Source organism: Gymnodraco acuticeps, unplaced genomic scaffold (genome assembly GCF_902827175.1).
Source record: "Gymnodraco acuticeps unplaced genomic scaffold, fGymAcu1.1, whole genome shotgun sequence".
NCBI lineage: Eukaryota > Metazoa > Chordata > Actinopteri > Perciformes > Bathydraconidae > Gymnodraco > Gymnodraco acuticeps.
The window spans coordinates 4,787,332-4,811,774 of record NW_022989810.1 but is presented as its reverse complement, the minus strand read 5'-3'; the positions used below and the strand labels follow the sequence as shown (position 1 = coordinate 4,811,774).

General features: G+C 40.2%; 2 protein-coding genes across 23 annotated transcripts in view; both read right to left on the bottom strand.

The window, feature by feature from the left end:
- macf1b (microtubule actin crosslinking factor 1b) overlaps window positions 1–5,618 on the bottom strand; it is a 37,890-nt gene extending 32,272 nt beyond the window's left edge. Inside the window, exons 1-3 of one of the 2 annotated variants that reach the window (XM_034229695.1) lie at window positions 5,475–5,618; window positions 5,295–5,353; window positions 4,318–4,429 (exon numbers count right to left, since the gene is read on the bottom strand). In XM_034229695.1, coding sequence (XP_034085586.1) covers window positions 4,318–4,429; window positions 5,295–5,353; window positions 5,475–5,603 — 300 coding nt within the window. In that variant the 5' untranslated portion in view covers window positions 5,604–5,618. Of the gene's footprint in view, window positions 1–4,317; window positions 4,430–5,294; window positions 5,354–5,474 lie in introns of those variants that run through there. The other variant, XM_034229688.1, reaches the window with a different exon arrangement.
- Window positions 5,619–6,559: 941 nt separating this feature from the next.
- The window catches only part of LOC117554912 (plectin-like), a 157,439-nt gene continuing 139,555 nt past the window's right edge, over window positions 6,560–24,443 (bottom strand). For 20 of the 21 annotated variants that reach the window (XM_034229554.1, XM_034229615.1, XM_034229590.1 and 17 more), the window contains 10 exons: window positions 24,055–24,233; window positions 23,841–23,979; window positions 22,843–23,199; window positions 22,657–22,740; window positions 22,447–22,551; window positions 21,625–21,723; window positions 16,452–19,805; window positions 7,782–14,833; window positions 7,477–7,590; window positions 6,560–7,323 (listed from right to left, as the gene is read on the bottom strand). In XM_034229554.1, the coding sequence (XP_034085445.1) occupies window positions 8,672–14,833; window positions 16,452–19,805; window positions 21,625–21,723; window positions 22,447–22,551; window positions 22,657–22,740; window positions 22,843–23,199; window positions 23,841–23,979; window positions 24,055–24,233 (10,479 nt within the window). In that variant the 3' untranslated portion in view covers window positions 6,560–7,323; window positions 7,477–7,590; window positions 7,782–8,671. The remainder of the gene's footprint in view (window positions 7,324–7,476; window positions 7,591–7,781; window positions 14,834–16,451; window positions 19,806–21,624; window positions 21,724–22,446; window positions 22,552–22,656; window positions 22,741–22,842; window positions 23,200–23,840; window positions 23,980–24,054; window positions 24,234–24,443) is intronic. The other variant, XM_034229565.1, reaches the window with a different exon arrangement.

Sequence of the window (24,443 nt, the reverse complement as noted above, 5' to 3'; positions counted from 1 at the left end):
TTTAATCATTTAATTTGCACATTGACCAAACACAATTTTGTCCACCACCGGGTCTCAATCTAATGATATTGCATCTATAAAGTAGAGATTAAAAGGCTGTCGTGGGAAACAGCAGTTAACAAAAGATTATCACTACAAAGTCCATTCAGAAGCTTTTTTCAAGCTTTTGATTGTATCACACGATCTTCCTTTACTAAGCACTTCTTTAAATAAATCCTTAAAGGGCAACTCCATCTGCTCCAGAGCTGCTACTCAATGGACATTGGTGAATCCTATCAGTGATATCAGATTAAATATCATCCAAGCATGATCTGATGTAGTGTATTTTTAAGTTTTGCCAACCTCATTGGTGTGTGGCAAATGTTGCAAACATGAATATTAAGAATACCGATGATTTGTTGTTTACGTTCTTGATCCATTAATACATTTGTTCTTGGTCCTTGTGGTACGAATTCACACATTGCCTTGTTTTAAGATAAGATAAGATAAGATAGTACTTTATTGATCCCAATTTGGGAAATGTTTGTGTTGCAGCAGCATAAAAGACATGGCATTGTACAATACAAATTAAAAAGACTAGAAATAAACAGAAATGTAGAAAATTAACTTTTTAATAACTGTGCCTGCTTGACAACCTGCAATTTGTGTCTCATTGTAATCCTCATTATGTTCATGGGGAAAACAGGTCAGGATGTGCCGGTGCATGCCTTGTTAAGGAGCAGGTGGGTCTCTCTTCTGTGTATTGTGGAGGGGAAGGGTCTGTATATTGGGGGGGGGGGGGCTGCAGAAGGATGTCCTTATTCATGCGGCTAACTAACGAGTCCCTCAGGCCCAGAATGCAACCAGCAGTGCGGCAGACTAACAGCATTACCATCACAAAGGTCTATGTTCGGATGCAGTATGATAAAGGCATGGTATGGATAAAAAGGCACCCCCATTTCACACACTCATTGGGGGTGAGACTAAAGCTCTCCAAAGCATTTGAGCTTTCACAACAGGATAAGACATGCCTGTGCATCTTACACAAATGTCCCCAGGGAGACAGCGGCTTTATTCATACGAGACAAAACATGTAAAATTGAGAAATTATTTAATACCAAGAACAATGCCCTCTGTTGGAGAATGTTTTCCTAAATGGTCATCGGTAAGTTTCTTCAAAGGTCAAACAGATTTAAACACAGATTCTATTTGCTCTCTTGGCCCGTTCTAAGCATACAATCAATTAATGGTTTGAAACATTCAGTCAGGACAATGGACCACACTTGAATGCACCATATAACTAAATCAACAAAAACCAGTGTTTACAACATCAATAAAAACTTCAAACTGCCTCAACCCTTTTGTGTAAGTGTTTCACAGCTCATTGAAGAAGGTGCAGACATTCACTAAGGATTTTTTAAATAAATGATAACCTCACCATGTTTCCTCACTACAGAGCTGTAGCATGTTCATGTTTTATGTTAGAATCACTTTCAGTTGATGCTATACAATATATTTCAACCCAGTCTCACGGCATTTCGTGTTATAGTCACAAAATTAATTTAATCTATTGATTCGTGTTCACCAACATGATTTTCGCATTTTTTTCGTGTCACACAGAACGATTTTAAAAGCAATGTATTTCTATTGGTAGTATGTTTCGTGCCTGCACCACGTCTTTTTGTCCGGTCGGGTCTTGGAATACCGGAAGCTGTTTGGTTCATAAAAACATGTTCTTACTCAATATCTTACCCTAAGCCTAACCCTTTTATTATAAATAGTATAATGTCTGAGTTATTTTGCCCTCCGTGAGGAAAATAAATGGGGCGAAGAGCCTCAGAATACTGAAATCTGTATTTTTCGTCATCTTTTTTTCCTTCTAATTTGTTATTATTTGGTGCAGACACGAAACATACTACCAATATAAATACATTGCTTCTAAAATCGTTCTGTGTCAGAATACTGAAATCTGTATTTTTTTAAATCTCTTTTTCCTTCTAATTTGTTATTATTTACATTGCTTTTATGGGGAAATCGTGTTGGTGAACACGAATCTATAGGTTCATTTCGTGACTATAACACGAAATGCCGTGAGACTGTGTTGTATATTTAGCTTAATGATAATGTTTCTTATCAATGACTGGATAAACCATATCTAACCGAGCTGCTTTAGATTTGAACCTAATCGGATTGGAGTTGGACACACCAGGTTTAATGACCAATTAAAAAAGGTAGCTAGCGTTAGCAATGCTAGTGCTAAGATTAATGTGTTTGCTGACGTGCCCTTAATACAAAAATACTATCATGAATTACTATTTAAGTTCTTTCTTTGCCATTCAAAATTGTAATTTGAAAGCCCAATAGAGTGACCGTAGTTAGCTAATCTTAACATGATAAGATCACGTTGTAATCATAATACTATATTGTTGTGCTCATATTACTGTTAGTTTGCTAACGACATTGGCTGTTTTTTCAAAATACCAATTGTATATACCTTGATGTTAGTGGTTAAGGTTGTGGATCATGCACCTGATACAATGGACCTGATAGTTATTGATAGTCAAGTGCAATAAACATAGATGGATCCTAGCGTCAGAGGAGCTCTGCAGTTTGATTGCTTTGCCCTGCCTAAAGTGCCCTGAGCATTTTAAATAAAAATTTCTGCTGAGTTGACTTCCTAATCTTTGTACAAATATTGGTACATCTTGGTGACAAAATCTACAGTTGGTATTCAATAAATGCCTGCATAGTCAGATCTGAGTGCTTCTACCATAAAGATCCTGCTTTTCTTTTTTTCTGCCCCCTTGCCCCCTTGCCCCATCCTCCCGTCTGACTCTAATGTCTTTTCAGTGTGTGTGCTCATGTGTGCAGAGGGCCTCCACTTCTGTAGCCTGTCCAGGCCAGGCACAATGGAGCCTGATTCCCCAGCTCCCCTGTCCCCCGATGGCCTAAAGAAGTCCCCCAGCAGGACCACCTTAGTGTCCAATGAGTAAGTCTGAAACGTAATTTCCTTTTTCTTGTAATACTCAATTAACTTAAGTGTTATTATAACAACTAGCATGACTCATTGGTCCATTTTCCTCTTTTTTCGTGGCATGGGCCATTTTTCCTACCGTTAGAATTAGATAAGATCTCAATCTGCATTCATATCCACAGGGAGAGTAGATAATAATAGGAAGGTGTTATTGCAGGAAATATGAGATAAGCCTTATAAAGCAACAATTGAAATTCCTATAGGCAGCATTTTCCTCCATGATAATGGATTGCCCAAACATCTCTGTTACGCATGCTTGCCCTGCACCATGGGGACGTTGGATAAATGAAAGGATGGACACAACTCACTGACTTTGTTTGAAGTCAGATTTCTCACCACCCACACAATTACTGTTAAACCATTATTTGGTTATGCACGTTATTTTCCCTTTGCAAGATTTAAAGCACGTTTGAACTGAGTCCTTGTAACTTCTAGAAGAGTTAACACAAGCCATTACAACTTTTGTTCGCTCTCACAACATAAGGGACCATTGGAATCCTTCTCATATTTTTAGCTAGCTAACCATTTGTGATGTTGGTCGTTAGTCCTCCACTTTTGTCCAAATGTTAATATTTAAACGGAGAGTGCATCATGTAGTCAACATGTATAGTAAAGAGCAATGTCTCAAACAACCATATTGTCATGAAAGACTGTAGTCACGTTCTGTAAAGGATACACCTTTATTCCAGAATCATCTTTAAGTAAAATTCTTAGACGGTTTATGATCTGACACCTTTCGAAACGTATTCTTTGAAAACATTCCCATCAGCTTCAGCTGTACTTTATATTTCAAGCTGACCAGCAAATATTGTATTCTAACACGCTAAACCTAGATGTTGAACATAGTAGACCTAGTCTTAAATAACACCGGCTTAGCATTAGCATGCTAGCATTGTGTTGCGAAAGTATTGCATTTCGCTTGAAGAACGGAGAAAGGATCCACTTGTTTTGCTGCTGAGCGTTGATGGTAATGCAATGTAGTTGCAATGTTCCCAGCCTGATTATCACATAGGACCCCACAAGTGTATTTTTAGCACTGAGAAGTCACAGACATAGACAATGAGGGACAGAGAGAGAGAAGAATGGAGACATGACAGATGGATTTCTTTTCACTATAGTTTGGCAGGATGCCCTCTGTATGAGAAGCTGTCAAATAATTTGGAATGATAAAAACAGCAATGCTGACAGCATGGAATACATATGCTAAACGTTTTTTCTGACTTCTACGTGGGCTATCGAGAAACACAAATATATTAAAAGGTTGAGAGACAAAAGAAGGCAGAGAGGCAGTAAACCCAACTAACCCTGGGGTCCAGTGGAAGCAGCCTCATCTCCATGCTCTTCAGCCACTGTCTCAGAGCTGTGATTTGACCCCTGAACTCGCACTGCCATTGACTCAAGTCCTCCACTTCTCTTCTAAAGCAGAAAAGATAAATACACCAAGTAAGATCATATTCAATTACATATCTCAAACATCTGTTAAACATGCACTAAAAGGATGATTCAGGTCACCTTACTATCAATTTGACATAGAGACACATTGGTAATATGTTCTCCTTTTATGGTATCTCTTTAATGTTGTTGTGCCGTCACAAGGTTTTGGTTGTTTTTTGTCATCATATAAAGAGCTGAATACATTTCTACAAAGTTCATTTGTGTAATGACTTTAAGACTCCGAGTGCAATGCCTGCCTACATTTTGAATGTTTTAATGATTGGCAGAAGGCCGCACATTGGGAACGTATACCACAAAAAGCTCAATTGTGACCTGGACTGAAGCAGAAAGAGCTACAAGGCCTTACACATTTATTATTCTTAACAAAAGATAATACAACCCAGGTTTAGAAAAACATATCTCATTAGGGAGGCATATGCGCTCTTTCTGTCTGTTGGACTAGAACCTAATTTTTCCCGTTTCATTATGTTTCCTCACTTCACAATTAAAAGCTCTGCCTTTGTGCCGTTGGCAGACACACCGGTCTACATAGCTGATACAATTGAACAACTGTCGACACAGGCCATTTGTTTTCTTTTGAACCTGACTGTTGGTAGCCACTTCAAATCAAGCTGGTTCTTATTTGGATCACAGCATTTGATCCAAATAAAGTTCAATTTCAAAGGAACTAGCATAAGTTCTTATATTGGACACAATCTGAAACTCATTAAACATTTCTCAACGAGTTGGGTATTTACTTGTACTGATTTACTTCTACGGATCCTTGAATGTGTCAGATAATCAAAGGCACAGGTTGGTTTTCGAAGAATAAAGGACATTTGTATACCCATATCTCTGATCCTGTGAGGTAGGCGATGATGATTCAAATAAAGCACTTCCTTTATCCTGCAAAAGATCATTGGAAAAACAAAACAACACAATAATCGTTCCGATCTTAAGTTGTGATCACTTTTACAGCATTGGACTGATGACACAGGTGTTTGAACATTATTTTCTGCATTTGTACCTCCCTGTCTCCAGCGTCTGATGTGGGGAGAGCCGGGAGGGAAAGGGTCAGATCGGAGTAGTCAAGGGAGCTGAGTGAAGAATTCTGGGAGGTCAATACACCGTTTCTTCTGTTGGCAGGGTCCTCCATCAAATCCAGCAGCTAATGAGGCACATAGAGCAACATATGTACACATCTGGTGTGAAGGAATGGGGATGTATATCCACATGCATACCAGTAATGTCCAATGGAGAGGTGAATTCAAAATGGTTAAATGGTGATTCAGGATATTTTAAATCCTAAACAGAATCTTTTTCCAGGGAATATTTTTATTTTATGGGCAGCTAAAACCGGTATTATGTAGGTCAGGCCATCATTGATATGTCAAATCATTATAGCAGACATGGAACTCGGGGGATCATTACATTATCTGTTGTAGATCAGGTCTTGGACTAATAAGTCAATGCTTAACCTGATTCGCTCTCTTTCTTGGGGATGATTGTAGGCTAACACCGGCCTCTTGTGGCTAACTACTGCTTTCTCCAGATACAAAATGCATACTAAGCCACTAGGTTGACTTGGAATTATTTTAACAACAGAGAGATCAATACAACAGCACCTTTGTAGGATTTTGATCAAATTACATTGACTTTCTGTTCAGTGGTATGGAAGATAAATACTGAACAATATTATTGCATTTTCACCCTTGTAATACATACATCCTTTTGGTAAAAAAGCTGTCATATGTTGTGTTTTAACATGGAGGGATAAACCAGATATTATGTGCATTTTCTCATTGTAGTTTTCTACTTTAGCATTAAGGGCTGTCAAAATAGTTCTCAATAAAGATTCTATCGTGATGTTTTTTTTGTAGTAAGTTTAGTGAAATTGATCATTAACACATTTTTGCATCTTTTTAAAATATATTTGCGCTCAAAAGTTTAGGAAGGTGAAGAGAGACGGTACTAACATGAGATCAATATTTCATTTTCTGATAACAATTATTGTCAATATGTTACTTCAGCCAGCAGCACCACAAATTATATTCTGCTCTTAATACAAATGGCTTCAGATGCATGGGTATTGGTGCATGAATGACAAGATGGTCTCTTTAGAGCATATTTATTTACAACATAGTGTTAATGTTCAGAACTTACAACAGAATCCACTCACCACATCATTCAAAGCAAAATATACCCCATAAGCATAAACAAACCAGTTCAATTGTTAAAGCGATATACTGCTCAGTCAGTTACATCTGCAGTTCTCGTTATTTTACATCAACATTTCTTTGCCAAAAATCCTTTGTGAGGTTATTAAAACATGCAAGGCAAATTCAAGATATATCAAAAAACGTTTTGAAAACAAAATGTAAAGATTTACAAAGGTAAAACATTTCAGAGATACATAACAGAAATGCAGAAAAGTAACTTGGCAAAATTAAGCTTTAAGCCCTTTGTTTAGTTTGCAAAGGACATCTAAGGCAGAATGTCAACTGAAATAAGAACATTTAATTGAATACATTCATTCATGCAATGTGATGCTGTATCAACCATGTCAATTCTCCAAATATATCCTTGTAGCACTTTGGTAGGGTTGAATTTACAGAGAGATAATACAAAAATATACCAAGAAGAAATAAAATTCAAATGAAAGTAAAATAATAAACATGCAGATGTGTTTATGATTTGGGAGTGTTCTCTAAAACATCAGGATATGACAACACATATATAACTATTAGTAATCAAGTAATAAATATATGAAAAATGAAGGTGTTCCAAGAAAGTTATCCCAAGATGGTGTCAGGTTGCCTCAGCTTTCTTCAAATGTGATGTGCAATAGAGAAGAATGGACATACTCAATGGCAGATCTAGAATTTAAAAGAAAAAAAAACTATGATATAAAATAAACCGTATCATGCAGCGAGAAAACAATATAACTTAAATACATTTGCAAAACACATTTTGATTGAATGCAGCAACATCTTTTGCAAATGAGATGATATTAAAACAAAATGTTGTACCTGTGTGACTGCGTGAGGACGTGGACTCACAAATCCATCCAAGTTGATGGGATTGGATGCTTCGGCCAAATGAGTATCTGTGCTCGTACGATAGATTCTGAGGGACTGAGGCAGCTGTCGAAAACAAAATGAAAACAAAACATCAGTCAGAAGTAATCACATTTTTCACACAAAATAGTTCACTAATTATATGAAAATATAGCATGAAGGGTGGGTAAAATAGCACCAATGAATGGGATAATCTAGGCTCTGAAATGTAATCGAACAAACAACACCAACAAAAAGGAAAAACAAAATCAACTTACAAGGACAAAAAATAACAGGATGCAGGTCTGTGTGGCAGAGCAGGATCAACTCTGACATCATCTCGGGATTAACCAGGAACACTTGACTGATGGTACATATAAAGAATCTAAAACTTGGAGTGTTTAAAACAATGGTGTAATGAACCCCAAGGTTACACAATTCTACAAAATATAAGAGCATAATTACAAAATAATTGTGAAACTTTTTCTGAATGGTCTGCAATTTGTCTAATTCTGGAATTAGGGTTTATTTAGTGTTGTGTCTTATTTTGTATTGTCTAACATAACAGGTGTATTCTTACTGGGTATATTCTTACACTACCCAGGTGACATTAAACATAAAACCATAACCATACAAACATTCAGAAATGTGCAGGCATCTATGATTTCTTAGAATCTGTTTAAAACATTAGAACTAAGTTGACAAGCAGTATGTCATTAAGTAGGACTGCCGAAAAAGATACAAAATGGACATATCCTTGATTGTCAAAGTAAAACTGGAAGAATATCTCTTTGACATACATAAAGTATATAATAGTTTCAGAAAGCACTAGTACACAACTTTTTGTAAAAGTGTGTAAAAATGAAAACTATAAGGTCACTTAAAAACCTGAAACCTAAAAAATATAAACTGACTTGGTAATTGGTACTAGAGAAAAATAATATTTATATCTAATAATTTCTCAATATATGAGGCACATGTTTAGGTATCTGTGGTATACGAAAAAATTAATAGCCTTGGAAATTCTTGTTGTGACCACATGTTGGGCAGAATAAATAAACTATATTTTTTCTTTGTTACTGTGACTATGTTTTCCTCTTTAAATGCAACTGTAAAGTGCATAAGTACGGGTGGATCTTGGGATATTGTTAGGAACAGAACTAGATAATCAGAATCTGCGGCTGTAGCCAGTTGAGGAGGATGAGAAGGAAGAAGATGAGAAGTTCAGGCTGAGGCCAGTGCCAGCATCGATGCTTCCCCTCCTGGAGCCTGTTCGTGATCCGGTCCTTGAGCCAGTTCGGGAGCCATAAGCAGATCCAGGGCCACTGGCATTGTAGGGACTGTAGAGGCCTTTGCTGGATTGTGAGGAGGCCTCCAGAAGTCTTAGGCTAGTTCCTTCCTCAACCATACTCTTGTCCATTGCATCTTTGAAGGATATTTTCAGTTTGGTTTTTGGACATGTTAGATATTTAGAATAGGTACCCACATCTCTCAGTTTCTGGGCAGTGCGGGCATCGATTGAGCCCTTCTTGAGTGATTCATCTAGTGATACTCTGCCCTCGACATCAGGCTCAATAAGTCCACCAGTAAGATATTGGACTTCGAGGAAGCGCTGGCCAGCCTCATAATACAACCAGCCTTTCTTCAGAGCCTGGGAGGCAGACATCTTTACTTTAGTTCTGGGGTCTTCAAATCCATTGAATGCTTTTTGAGCCAGATTGAGGCGATCAACCATGATTTTATCCACAAGGCCTTTTTCTTCAGCATCGGTGACTGATAATCTCTCTCCAGTTGTTGGATCAATTATTCCTCCTGTGCATGCTTGGGCCTCCAACAATCTTTGGCCAGAAATGTTGTCTACCAGGCTTCTGTGTATGGCCTCAGTGATAGACACCTTCTCCAGTGTGTCTATGTCCAATATGCCAGCTACGGGACCAGTCTCCTCTGCTGGGTCATTCCATATGATTGCAGGTGTTTTAATTGAGGGTATGGGGCTCATGGGAGAGGAGTAGGTGGATCCAGCGGTGGAACCAAAGGAAGATGAGCGTGAACGAGTGCCTCCAATGTTTCCAGAAAGCATTTCAGCAAATTCTGTAATGGACAGGTTTCCAGAACGGTATGTTTCAAGGGCATTCTTGTCAATGAGGCCACGTGAAAGAGCCTCCTCAACATCATACTGTCTCCCCGACCTCCTGTCAATGATAATGGATTTGACAGTACCATCAGAGGCGGTCAATGTGAGCTCTTCCCATTCACACTCCTGCTCAGCAAGCTCCAGGTAGGTTTGGTGGTCAATGAGTCCCTTCCTGTAGGCCTCATACACAGTCATTTCTTTGCCTGTTTCAGGGTCTACAATGACAACTCTGCGCTTACGAACTGAAGATTTGGAAGAGGCCTTACTTTCCCGCTTCTTTTCTTTTAATTGCAGAAGCAACAGGCCAGTGTGGGGATCAGTGACGCACCTCTCCATGAGCTGGAGGTAGGTTAGATTTTCCTCAGTGTTAGGATCAAAGAAACCTTTAGTGTCATCAGATGGATCTGTCAAGATCTCATTCATTTCCTCATCGAAGAAACCACGTTTGTAAGCCACCTCAACTGGCAGACGGTGACTTTTCTCTGGGTCAATTATTCCACCAGTGGCAATCTGGGCTTCCAGTAGACGGATACCGTGATCTTGCAAAATGAGCCCCTTTTGCATGGCCTGGAACAGGGAGATTGTCTTACCCGAATAAGGATCTCTATATCCTGTCACTGCACGTTCAGCAGAGAGGAGTTTGTCTTTGAATTCAGGTCCTACAATCCCCATCCGCACTGCTTCAAGGACAGTCAGTTTGAGGTTTTTGATTGGGTCAATGACATATCCTGTGGCTGCCTGTGCCTCAAGGAGTTCAAATGCTGTGCCTGGCCTAATCAGGTTCTTCTTCATGGCCTGGTAAACTGATAGACGTTCCTTTGAGGACTCCAACAATACACCCGCAATACAGCTTGTGCCCACAAGGTACCTCGATAGTCTTGAGCTAACTTCTTCTATTGTAATACGACCTTCATTCAGTGCAGTGACTGTCTCCTGGTCAATTATTTCAGAGCGGATCAGCTCCTCAATTGTAATCTGTTCTCTTATACCACTCATCATCAGCCTCTTGTCTCCCAGAGAAAGTAGGCGCAACCCACCATCCAACTTGCATCTCTTGAGCAGCTGAGCATATGACAATTTCTCCTCAGTGACAGGGTCAACAAATCCTTTAACACTGTCAGTCAGTCTCTCGTTGGTTTCTTTGTTGATATAACCCCTTTGCATGGCAATGTCTGCTGGCAGGTGGAACTGGAATTCAGGATCAATAATACCACCAGTGGCAGTTTGTGCCTCGAGCATTTTCATAGCATAATCCTCTGGAACAAGATCCTTTTTCATGGCCTGGAAAAGAGAAATGATTTTCCCACTGTACGGATCTTTGTATCCTGTGACTGCTCTCTCAGCCGACAAAAGTTTATCATGTAATTCAGGGCCAACAACACCCTTGCGAACAGCTTCATCCACTGTAAGTGTTTCATTATTAACTGGATCGACAATGAATCCTGTTGCAGCTTGTGCTTCTAGGAGGCTGACGGCTAGTTCTGGTTCAAGGAATTCTCTCTTCATTGCTTGGTACACACTTATCTTGGAGCTTGATTCTGTTGTGACACCAGCAACACAGCCGGTGCCATACAGATACTGTTTGACATGTGTCAACTCCATTATGTCATGGATGTCCCTCTTGCCCTGTTTCAGTAGGTTGTATGTCTCCAAGTCAATGATGCGGGCATTGTAGAGCTCTTCCATTGTTATTCTTCGCCTTATTGTCTTACAAGACAGTGGACTATCATGTATGATGATCTCTCTCTGCTCCATGATTTCAATGATAATGATGATCATCCGCTCTTTAGTGATTTCACCAGAGCGATATTTATCCATGAGCTTCTGCTTTTCCTCCTCTGGAAGCAGATTTGAGTTCAAGATTTCCCAGAGGTTCATTGGTTTATCAGCAAGGCCCTCAATTGGAATGTCAATCTGTGCGGTGGTCAGGTCACTCTGTGTTTGTTCCTCTGTGTAGAGGTATGTCTTCTCAACAACAGTAGGAGACTGAGGCTTGGAGAGTGGTAGGATGTTAAGGCCTGTCTCTGGATCTTTGTGGCACTTCTCTTTAAGCTGTCTGTAGGTGGCATTCTCATTGGTTTCTGGGTCTGTGAAAGCCTTGTTTTCTTCAGAAGGTTCAGATAAAGTCTTTTCAATTTCTTTGCTGAAAATGTTCTTCTGATATGCAACATCAGTTGGGACACGGTGGCTGTTTACAGGGTCAATGATTCCTCCACTAACCATCTGTGCCTCTATCAGTGGCATGGAATGCTCTTTCGGGATGAGACCTTTTTGCAACGCTTCAAAGAGTGAGATTTTGTTGCCTGTGTATGGATCTTTATAGCCAGTAACAGCCTTTTCTGCAGAGAGAAGTTTTTCATGCAACTCTGGACCAACGAGACCAGACTTTACTGCCTCATCTACAGTCAGGAACTGATTCCTTACGGGATCTACAAGGAATCCAGTGGCAGCCTGGGCCTCAAGAAGAGAAATACCTGTGTTTTGTCTGAGTAGCTTTTTCTTCATAGCCTGATAAATGCTTATTTTCTCCTTGGTTGGCTCAAGGTAGATTCCAGCGATGCTATCAGAGCCCTGGAGGTATTTATTGACATTGGGATTTTCACTGACTTGTTTAGGTGTGGTTTTGCCTTGTTGAAGGAGGTCAAAGGTTGCTTTGTCAATGATTTTAGAATCATACAGAGAGCTAGCTTGGACTGGAGCTCTGAGTCCCTTGAAGCTGGACTGTTCTTGTTTCTTGGACTCTCTCTCGTCTACGATTGTAATGACAATCTTGAATATCTTCTCGATTGTAAGCTTTCCTGACCTAAATTGTCTGAGCAGGTCAAACCTTTGTTCCTCTGTGAGATATTCAGAGTGGATGATTTCCCAAATGGTCATCCTCCTGCCCTTAAATGGTCCAGAGTCAAGCTCCACAGTTGCCTGAGTCATAGCCTCCTTTGTCTGGGCATCAGTGCATGTCGACTCATCCTTTGCATTGATTGCTTCGTCAGAAAGAGGCAGAAGCTGGAAACCAGTTTTCTTGTCAGTGACACATCTCTTGAAGAGCTGTGAGTATGTGACATTTTCTTTTTGGTTGGGGTCAAAGAAGCACTTTGTTTCATCAGTAGGGCTGTTAAGAATCTGTTTCATTTCATCATCAAAATAATTTCTCTTGCAGGCTACATCATGAGGAATGTGATGGCTCTTTACTGGATCAATTATGCCACCGGTGGTCATCTGGGCATCGAGCAGTCGGATTCCTTGTTCTTTAGGAATTAGATCTTTTTTCATTGCCTGGAACAAAGATATAGTCTTGCCAGTATAAGGATCTTTGTAACCTGTAACAGCACGCTCAGCAGACAGAAGTTTTTCGTGCAGCTCCGGACCAACAACACCAGCTTTGACAGCTTCATCCACAGTGTACTTCTGATTATTCACAGGGTCAACTACATAGCCTGTTCCCGCTTGGGCTTCAAGCATTATCAAGGCAGGCCCTGCCCTCATCATGTCTTTCTTCATAGCTTGATAGAAGGACATTGTCTCCTTTGATGAGTCAATAACTACACCTGCAATGCAGTTTGTACCCTTCAGTGCTTTATGGACGGGCTCCATTTCCGACACCTCTTTGACTGTTTTATTGCCCTTGTGCAACTTGTTGTAGAGGTCTTTATCAATGATTTTGGATTCCAGGAGATCAGTTGCAGGAACAGGTGCTCTCAGACCATCAAAGTTAATCTCATTCTTCTTCTCTTTTTCCTCTGCCACAGTAATCACAATCTTTATAATTTTTTCGATTGTGATTTTGCCTGTCTTGTACTGACGGAGAAGGTCCTTCCTCTGATCCTCAGTGAAGTATTCAGAATTGATAATTTCCCAAATGGTGATAGTCTTCCCCTTGAATCGACCAAATGGCATGGACACAGTTGTTTTGCTGAACATATCCTTGGTCTCCTCCTCTGTGTATATACTCGAGCATTGAGCAGCTTTGTCTGTGATTGGCAGGAGTAGCACACCGGTGTCAGGGTCAGTCGTGCATCTCGTCATCAGCTCAGAATATGTCAAGGGTTCCTGAGTGCTGGGGTCAAAGTATCCCTTTGTGTCATCTGAAGGATTTACCATAATCTTGTTCATTTCATCATCATATTGTCCCTGTGTGTAGGCTGTTTGATTGGGTACACGGTGACTATTTATAGGGTCGACGATGCCACCGGTTGCAAGCTGAGCCTCAAGGACCCTGATGGCATGATCATGTTCCAGCAAACCCTTCTTCATAGCTTCAAAGACAGAGATCTTACCACCGGTGTATGGATCTTTGTAGCCAACAACTGCCCTTTCAGCAGAAAGCATTTTGTTGTGCAGTTCAGGGCCAATCAACCCTTCCTTGACAGCCTCATTGACAGAAAGTTTCTTGTTCTTAATAGGGTCTAACATGTAGCCTGTGGCTGCTTGGGCTTCAAGAAGGATCATCGCTGTGCCTGGAGTAATCTTCTTCTCTTGTGATGCTTGATAGATGGACATTTTTTGTTTAGATGGTGTCAGAACTCCAGCAATGCAGTCCTTTCCTTTAAGAATTAGTTTGAGTTTTTGAGTCTCACCAAGCTGTTGCACAGTGGCTTTGCCTTTTTTGAGCTTGTCAAACTCCTTCTTGGATAAAAGGCCGACATCATGAAGTCGGCTTGCAGGTACCTTATCACGGATGCCGTCAAAAGACAGAGGATCTGGTTTCTTCTCCACACTGTCTACTAAATCACCTACATTTTGACCATTGTAAACATTATTCGTTGTCTCAACTGTTGTTGCACTGATGACTTGAGTGTTTTTGTCTTTCTGTGCTTCCTCAAGCTGCTGCAGCTGGTCGCGCAATTTCTTGTTCTCTTCTGCAAGAACTTTTTCCTGCTCTAGTCTCTTCTTCTCCAGTTCCTGCATTTCTTTTTGCTTGTTGAGCATTTCTCTTTCAGCCTCTTTTTGTTTACTGAGGGCCTCATCCATGGTAGCATGGAGCTTCTTCTTCTCCTCCTCCATCAGTTTCCTCTGGCGTTCCTGTTCATCTTTAAGAGCTTTGGCCTTTTTGGCTTCTTCTTCATACTGGCTCTCCAGCCTCTTTTTCTCATCTTCAATAAGCCTCTCTTTCTTCAAAAGCATCTCCTTTTCTGTCAGGAACGTCTGCTGGAGCATTGTCTTCTCGTGTTCGATTTGTTTCATCTGTGCATCAGCCATCTGATCAAATAAAAAGTAGAAAACACAAGTTACAACAGGTATATAGGTGAGACAAATATTCTGAAATATTCTTTACTTGCATTTTTTTATTTTGTGTAGGTAATTTGTAATGGATACCATTGTACAATGCACTCTGCTTATGCATATTGACATCCAAATAATTCCTAAGGGATGTTAAATGTGCAATTGTTTTTTAATGTAAATACATCTATGAGAATGACTTTTTCTAACTAACAAACCAAAAATAAAGGGTCACAATCTATTTTTTAAGAGCCTTTGGATTGAATGGCCAGCTTATAATAATATATATTAAAAAGTCTGCATGGACACCATTTGAAAATGATAAAACCATGATCCAGTTAATTTGCTACTACTTGAAGAAAATAGGAGTTCAAAATATGATTCCACTATTTGTGTGTTGGTGGCTTTGCTTATCAAGTAGGTCACACTGACTGAAACACCTAAATGCAGTGCATATCAAAAATAAAATGCAACTTATTTTTGATTTGGTTGAAACTATTATTTAAACAATTTGTGATGTATTCTTGTCTTTGAATTTTACTTGGTGATTATCACTACGTACCAACCTGTTTTGCAAAGGATACATTTTTTCGTCCATTTATTTGAATAGGAAGGCTAATAATAAATGAAGGTCTAGAACTATGTTAGCAGTGATATCTAACTCAAGCAATCACAAATTGGAATAACATAAAATAACCTATCGCAACAACAAGTGTGTCCCGTGCAATTTTTTGTGTCATCTTGAAAGAGCTACTGTTGTGTTGTTGACCGCTTGCAGGGTATTTCTATCATTGATTTTTTCTATATGTGGACTGTTTTTTTTCCAAATGCTGTGTATGTGTTGGCAAAAGAGTGAATATGTTTGTCTAATTTGCTTGTGTTTTGTCCACATGGCCACTTTCAAACTGAAATATGATGGACTAGATTCCAATAATTCTATAGTTGTAGTATTAAAATATAAAAAAAGGAAAACTTCTGTGAACTGACAAATAACGATATAAAGATATGTTGTTTAATTTTGGTAACAATACATCGCTGTATATCTTGATTTTCTGTTTGGCTGGATCTCAACCTTTGGAATGTATTTTATTTGATTGATTGTATGCGTTTTATAATTTAATACATTTACTGTAGGTGAACACTTCTAATGGGTGTGTTTGGGTTTTAATTCAATTAGTTCTAGTACATATGTGGGTGTGTCTTTCAATGCAATGCTAGCTTTAAAATCAATCAAGCTTCGGTTGAATTTCTTTACTAAATTGTTAACGGAATATCATCATTTTAGTCTTTTCAGTCTGACTTCAAATGTTCTCATTTATTTTGGAATTGGGTTTGCAACTGGTTTTCAAAACTGAAAGTAATAATATGGAACATGTCTCAAAATGAGGAAACATGCCGGGATATGAGGGGACATTCAGGATGTGATTTGCATGAGCACAGTGCACTGTAAAAAAGTGAAAATCATATTTATAATCAAAGGTTTCATGATTAGTATGATCGGAGAAAGGTATAGAGGAAATTTGAAGAAAGAAGTTTGTTAGTTTTAAGAGTTAACAATGACATAAGCTGCTCTGTTATGCCATTTTTGACACAATACCTCTTTAGACTTATTTTGAAGTTCTTCTGCGTCCTTTTTCAGTCTAGCCTTCTCCGTCTCTAGGTTTGCGATTGCGTTACGTAAATCGTCAGCCTCTTTGCTGGTATTACGTCTCTCGACTTCCAGTTGTTGCACTACGGTAATTTTGTCTTTGGTGGCAATCTCAGTCTCAAGAAGACGGGCAGCAATGTTATCAGCTTGTTTCTTGAATTTCTTAGCCTCCTCCTCAGCTTTGGCCTGAGCTACGCTGAGCTGAGAAACCTGAAGTTTGAGTTTTTCGGCCTCCGCTACGATCTCCAGTTGCCGCTTCCTCTCTGCCTCAAGGGACTTCTGGTATTCCTCTGTTTCCTCATCCAGGCGCTTTTGCATGAGTTCCTTATCCTCCAGCAGCCTTTGTGCCTGCTCCTGAGCCAAGTCCTTTTGTCTTTGGAGCAGCTCGGCCTCAGCTTTAAGTCTAGAGGCCTCCTGTATGGCCTGCATTTTCTCTTTGAGCATTTTCTCTGCAAGAGCTCGTTGCTGAACAAGGTCCTCCTCTGCAATCTGTCTCAAGCGAGAAGCCTCTTGGGATTCTAAGCTTAGTATAGCAGCATCCTTTGCGAGCCTTTTCATATTTTCAGCCTCCTCTGCAAGTAATTGCTGTGCCTTATCTTTGTCTTTCTTGATGAGGAGTTGATTTTCCTTCTCTATCTTGAGTTTCACTTTGAGTAGCTCCTCCATCTGAACCTTGACTTTGAACAGCTCCTCCTCGACCTGGCCCCTTTGTTTGACTGCATCATCGACCTCATCCTTCAAACGCTGCAGCTCGTCATCCAGGAGATCTTTCTGTTTGTCAGTATCGTCCAGCTTGAGTTTAACCTTTGTGAGCTCTTGCTCCACTTGGAACTTCTGTTTCAGTGTTTGCTCTGCAAGTTTTTTGTGCTTTGCCATTTCGGCATCGGCTTTCTTCTTCTGCTCGAGTGCTGCATTTTCAGCTTGTGCGCGTTTTGCAGCTTCAAATTCAGCCTCTTTTCTTAACCTCTCTGCATCCTCTTGAGCTTTGGCTTGGATTGCAGCTTCTTTCTCAGCAGCTGCCTTCTGAGATTCTGCTTCCTCTGCTTGTTTGCGGAGGAGGACTGCCTCCTTTTCTGCCTTCTCCTTAGCAGCCTTTGCCTCTTTGGCAAGTTTCTTGGCTTTTTCGTACTCTTGCTGGAGCTTCTTATGCATCATGCTATCCTCCTTCTGTTGGGCAAGGACACTTTGGACTTGTTGTTCAGCTGTACTGCATTTCAGTGCTGCTTGTGAGGCAGCAACAATCTGTTTTTCAGCTTCAGAGTCGGCCTCGTCTTTCTGCTTTCTGGCTTCTTCGGCCTTCTTCTTCAGACGATCAAGCTCATCTTGGGCGATTTTGCGTTGTCGGCCAGCCTCTTTCTCTGCGGCAGTGATCTTCTTAACCGTTTCCTCCGCTTCCCTCCGCCTCCTCTCCTCCTCCATGGCAAGCTTCCTTTGTTTCTCTGCCTCCTCCTCTGCTCTTAGTTTGCTTTGTTGAGTTTCCTCTGCAATGTTCTTCAGTTTATTGAGTTCTAGTTCCAGATCAAGTTTTCCAGACGAAGCCTTCTCAAAGTTGAGCTTGAGAATTCGGATTTCTTCTTCGACAACGCGTCTCTGTTTCAGTGTGTCATCCACCATTGCCTTTTGCCTTTCCATTTCAGCCTGAGATGATTTTTTGAGTTGGACGATCTTTTCCTCGATCTCTTTCTTGTGCTGGTTGGCCTCGTCTTCAAGAGCTTTCCTCTGGTAAGCCTCATCTTCAGCTGCCCGCCGGAGTCTCTCATTTTCTGCCTCTTTTTCTTTCAAGGCAATTTCAGCTTCTGTCTTTAAACGAGTGGCCTCGCTGATCGCAGCCAGTTTCTCTTTGAGAATCCTCTCAGCCTCTGCTCTCTGACGGGCTGCCTCTTCCTCAGCAATTTGCCTCTGATACTTGGCTTCCTCTGCGATGGCTCTTAGCTTGCCTGCTTCCTCAGCCACGTCCCTCATCTTGGAGGCTTCAGCATCAAGGAGCATCTTGCTCTTCTCCGTGTTGGACATGGTCTCTTTTTCGGCCTTGGACTTTAGCTGAATGAGAATTTCCATTTCGCTCCTCATTTTGGCAAGTTCATCCTCCAGCTGTTTTCTTTGCTGTTGCGCTGCAATGACTTCATTCTTCAGGCGGTAAAGTTCATCTTCAAGGAGCGATCTCTGCTGTTCCGCGTTGTCAAATTCGGCCCTAAGGCGAATCAGTTCCTGTTCGGCAGTGAGTTTCTGCTGAGCTGTGCTGTCAGCAACCTTCCTCTGCCTCTCAAGTTCTTTCTCTGCCATCTCTTTTTGCTTAAGCGCAGACTCTTCAGCTTTGGCTCTCTTTTTTGCCTCACGTTCAGCCTCCTCCTTTTGTTTCTCAGCCTCTTCCTGAGCGAGGCTCTTTTTGTGAGCCTCTTCCTCAGCCTGCAGCCTTAGACGGAGGGCCTCGTTAGCTTTTTGTCTCCATTTATCAAGCTCTTTTTCTGCCTCTTCTCTGGCTTTTAACGCATCTTCCTGTTGTTTCTTGAGATGTGCCGCTTCTTGTTGCAGCTGCAGGACAGTGCCATGCTCTTGTTTGAGCGATTCTTCCAGCTTCGAGGTCTTTTCGACAAAGGATCTTTGCGTGCTCTGGAGTTCTGCTGTGGCGCTCTTCTCGGCTGCCACGTGAGCAATCTGGATTTGTTTCTCCTTTTCAATCTGGGCTTGCTTCACTTTCCTTTCAGCCTCTTCCGCCTGCATCTTGAGGTTTTCAAGGTCTTCCAGAGCTTTTTGCTTTTGCTTAGCAGCTTCTTTCTCTGCTTCAGATTTGCGTTTGAGTTCTTCCTCTGCTGTGCGCTTTTTCTGGGTCTCTTCAATGACTTGTTTGTGGAGCTTTTCAGCTTCTTCCTGAGCAAGCTTTCTGAGTCTCTCAGCTTCGGCTGCTTTTTCACGAAGCTGCTTGAGCTCAGTTTCCGCAGTAGACTTTTGATTTAATGTTGTCTCCAGTTGGATCCTGATAATGTAGATTTCCTCCTCGATCTTGGTCCTGCTTTGAAGAGCATCATCCACAAGTTGACTTTTGTCGTTGATCTGCTGCTCTGAGAGATTTTTGAGCTCATGAAGTTCCAGCTCAATGTTTTTCTTTTGGTTTTCTGCATCTAAGGCAGCAACCTCTCTCTTGCTAACCTCTTGCTTCATCTGGTACTTCAGCTCATCAGCTTCTTTCTCAGCTTTGGCAATGGCCTTTGCGTGAGCTTCGGCTAACTTCTTCTGTTTGTCTAACTCGGCCTGCAGATCGGCCATTTTTTTCTGCTCTTCCGCTTTGAGTATCTTTGCAGCTTTCTGCATTAGTGGAAGCAAATGGTAAAGAAAGGATTACAATCAAGCATGACATGTTATAAGGTAGCACTTTACATTAACTAGCTCAAAACAGTGTGGATTCAAATTGTGATTACTACAGTAATCACAGCCTAATCACACTGGAATATGAGCAACTTAATGTACTGTTTACCCTGGCAATGTTAATGTTAATGTTAGCTCAAACATCAAGTCAAAGATCAATCAAGAGTCAAATTAGATGCACATTCATCAAAGTAATGTTAAATTCACGATGCGATCAAAATAATTCATAACAAAACAATTCGGGAAAAAGATGGATGATGAGAATGAATCAATGAATGTATGGAAACAAAATATCACTTCACAACACAGCAAGAAAATCATATGGCATGCAACTGTAGCTGTAGCACTAACTTAAGAAAACTGCCTCATTGTTATTCAAATAAAATATTATGTCTACAATTTACCTCTAATGTAAAGAATTAAATATTGTTTTATTTATTTAAATATTTAGCAATTAAGAGTCTCAAATAGAGTTATTTTTACGTGTGTACACACATGTATTATATGATCACTACCAAATAATTATATATTTAATTTAAATGTTCATTTAATTTAATTAAAGTAGATTTATGGAAATAGTTGTTGTCAAAAACCTTTTTTTAATAACGAATAAATGCTTAATTTTATAATATATTTCAGATCAGGCTAGTTTCTGTCTCATCTCATGCACTGGGGGTTCTTTAAATCACTTTTACCATGAAAATGAATGGAAAAGAAAGGTTAGGACAACAGGCTCAGGTGTCACTTTAAAGAGGAAACCAGAGTTGAAAGAAGCACTGTAACGTGTGTTAAAAAGAATATTTACTCCATAGTTTAGGTAAGGAAGTGCAGGTGAAGAAAACTATTCTATAAAACTTTGCAGTAGAAGCAAAAATAACCAATACGCCAGGAAAGCCAAAATGAAGTTTGAAAGAGACACAGAGATGACAGAGAAATGGAGATGATACGGTACAGTAGAAACACTGTGAAAAATTTACCTTTTTAATGCTCAAACAACTTAAGCATTCATCATGGCAAAGCACTGGCAAGCAGTTAAGAGAAGCAACAAAACAAACAATAACATTAGGGTTAGAAAGTAAGGAAAAACTTTAAACTTGTGTTAATTTGGAGGAAAAAGGAGAGCTGAAGGTCATGATAACCAGGCTGAAATATAGTCACTTTTATTCTAACTTCAGGAAATGAAGTGTCCAGAGAGAAAGTTTGAAGTGAAAGAAAGAACCCCTCATTTTAAATCTACAATGTAACCAAACTCAATGAATGGAGATGCAGTATGGACCACAAACACAGTGTGCTGTATTTATTTGTCTAGGTTTAGAATGTCAATGAGAATTCTGGTCTCATCGTAGCTCCCAAAGGAATATGTTTTAATATTGTTTTCACTTTAATGTAAACACACTCAAACCTCATGCTCAAACCTTTTTGCAGTTATTTAGTTTTTTACTAATCTCTTAATCCTTTGTCTTGATATGATCACTTCTGAGAGCAAATAAAATGCTCCAAAAAAGATGTTCTCCTCTTGCCAATAGATCAGCTACAGCATGCCAATGTTTCAAGCGTAACCAGTGCAAAGGAACCATTTGTCACCCGTACATCAATATCTTGTGTGTGTGTGTGTGTAATGTGTGTGCGTGACACACGGTGCGTGCATGCAGGCGGTTCGGGTGATCGGCGGGTAATCGCGTTTGTCGGTTGGTTGATTATTTGTTTGGTTAATGTTAGAATTTAGTTTGTTTGGGATCCTCAGCCAGTTGTCACGCACCTCCTCATCCTCCAGGCGGCGCTGCGTTTCGGTGATGAACTTGATGTACTGACTAGTCAGCGTCATCAGCTCACTGTACCGGGTCCTCAGGGTTACATACTGATAGAGGGAGAAAACAAACATCATGTTTCATTTTCAGATCAATGCAAATGTCTGTCACAGTGAATTCAATGTCGCATCTTTCATCTCTATTATTTACCACCTAAATACTTTGGCTGTTTCACCCGGGGGCTTATTGTTGCGTGCCCTCGTCACTTTTTGGAAAAGCTAGCAAAACCTAAACATTTCTTATACTCAAGATTAAACTTCAAATGGACCTTTAGCCTGATTGTAACTTCAAACAGAGGGGATTCTTTGTGTGATTTTAGAAGACATATTTAAATCTTTGCCCCTGTAATGTTGTGACCGAGGTATTCTTATATCAGTGTTGTTTCTTCCAGCCCAAACAGGCTGACAAGGCAGACTATCGGTTTTAGGTTAGACCAACTTCAGAAATGATGTATGCTTTTATACTTTATACCAACTCAAATAGATTGATAATGTTTATGTGTAATATTCACCTAGTTTGCCTGATTTTCCGATCTTTAGAAATAAGCCTATCGTTTACCATTCAATCAAACTTCTGATTTCATCCAACTAGTTTGTGAGGTTCTTTCTGCCATCTTATAAATGTGCACACAGGTCATTATATAGGCCTAAAGTAGCTCATGTATTCAACATCTCCTCGGTCGAAGGACATGCTCACAGCAGCGATCACTGCTACGTCCTACCACCTGAGTGAAATACCAAGCTGTATCCAACATTGGTTGTAAAGACACCGACCTCCTGAATGATGTTGTCAGAAGCAGAATCCATTTTGGTTTTCTTCAAGGGAGACGCATGGGGATCCGCTTTAGCATTGTAGGCGACCAGCTGGAGTTCATAGTCCTATTGAAACATTTTCCATAGATCAGTTACTCCACAAAGACTTTTTCAAATGCTCCACATTAAAGTATTTACAACATTTAATGCAACAGTGTGTTCCAAGCTTACCTTAATAGAATTGATGTATGCTTTGGCATATTTCTGACACTCGTCAACGTTTTCTTTGTTGTTCTCAATCTCCTCCAGCAGTTTCTGTTTGGAGTAAAAGTTTGATTAGTAGTTGAAGTCCTTAGTTCATGTAAAAATAAATAATAAATAGTGCTTAGAAAAAGGAACTCATATCAAGCGATGTACCTTCTCCTGTGACAGTTGTTCTTTTAGAGTTTTGCTGTCGGTGATGGACACAGCTTGGATGTTCTCCTGCCTTTCCTTAGCGTCAGTGATCCAGTGGATCAGCCAATCGTAGCTCTCGTGATAGTAGCCGAGCTGGCGGCCGAGCTGCTCCAGCTCCCTGTGGCGAATTTCCATCTGGGTGAACACGGCCTTCCAGCGGTCCTGAAGACCAGACACGTTCTGGCGGAAGTGGTCCAGCTCGATGTCGCGCTCGCTGTGCACACGAGACATCTTTTCGCTCACTGTGGTGGCCTTCTGCAGCTCTTCTTCCAGAGAGTCAAACACTGGCTGTTCGCCCTCAGCTTCAGCTCGCATTTTCTGCAGATTTCATATAAAAAGAAAGGCGAGTTAGCAGTGAGCAAACAAAGTCAAAATGAAAAGTGAATTGGGACTGAGCAGATAAATGGGAATTATTTCCGATTATTTCTGTATGCAAATATAATGGCTGTTCCAAATAATTGGAAACTTCATTCATAAACTTATCATATATACATATATAGATCATTATTTAAATGGCTAAACCCAGTATTACGGCACATATGCAGACACTACACCCACTACACAAATTGTATTAATATTTACTATTTGTAGAATTACATTCCGGTGGTGGCTGCATAGTGTTGCTTCCTCAAAAGTATTACAAATAATGATGTAAAGATTTCCAAAATTCTCACGACAATTGTATGTTACAAATGAGTCCTCTTACTGTAAGTCAAATTAAGTTGGTTTTTTTGCCTTTCAAAAAAATGTTTTATTATAAAATCAATAAAACCAAAATTGATGTTTCCTTTTTTTTTTTTACAATGACTTCATTTGAAAACCTTAATATCAAATGTGAAAAAATAAAATTGATTTAGTACAGCCCTAGAAAATGTAAAATCCCTTTAAAAAAATGTCCCTCTGACAGATGTTGTATTTCTGAACCAAGAACAATGGGAACATAATAATATGCTGTTTACCTTGAGCTTTGCTCTGTAACTCTCTACTTCCTTGGCGTCGCTGGGCACGGTGTGGACCTCGCGCAGACAGTCCTCGTACTGCTTGAGCACTCCCTCAGCACCCTGCGTGTTACGGATCACCATTTCCACGGTCTTCAGCCTGGGGACAAGAAACAATGAGTAAATAAAGTGGCTAGTACATGTTCTGAAGAGAAACTGGCTGGCGAGGACTCACTTCTCCAGATAAACGGAGGAGAGCATGTGGGCGTGATCCATCTTCTGCACGGTGAGGTCGAGCTCTGAGCGCAGGACGGGAGCGGAGACAGACTTCTGAGGGGAGGCCAGCACCTCTTCTGTCTTCACAGAGACCTTAACAAGGTCCTTTTTGAGGCTCTCGAGCTTCACCTGGCATTTCTGCACAACAGAAGACAACAAGAGTTAGCAACACCTAAAGAGTTCACACATGTTAAACACCAACTGACAACAAAAAGCCTGTTATGAGGAATAGATTGTATATAATAATATATATTATATTATAGTGCTGGATTTATTTGTGTTGGCAAGATGGGGTGCAACATTTTAACTTTCTCAGATCAGCATGTACCTGAGCAACTGTACAATCTC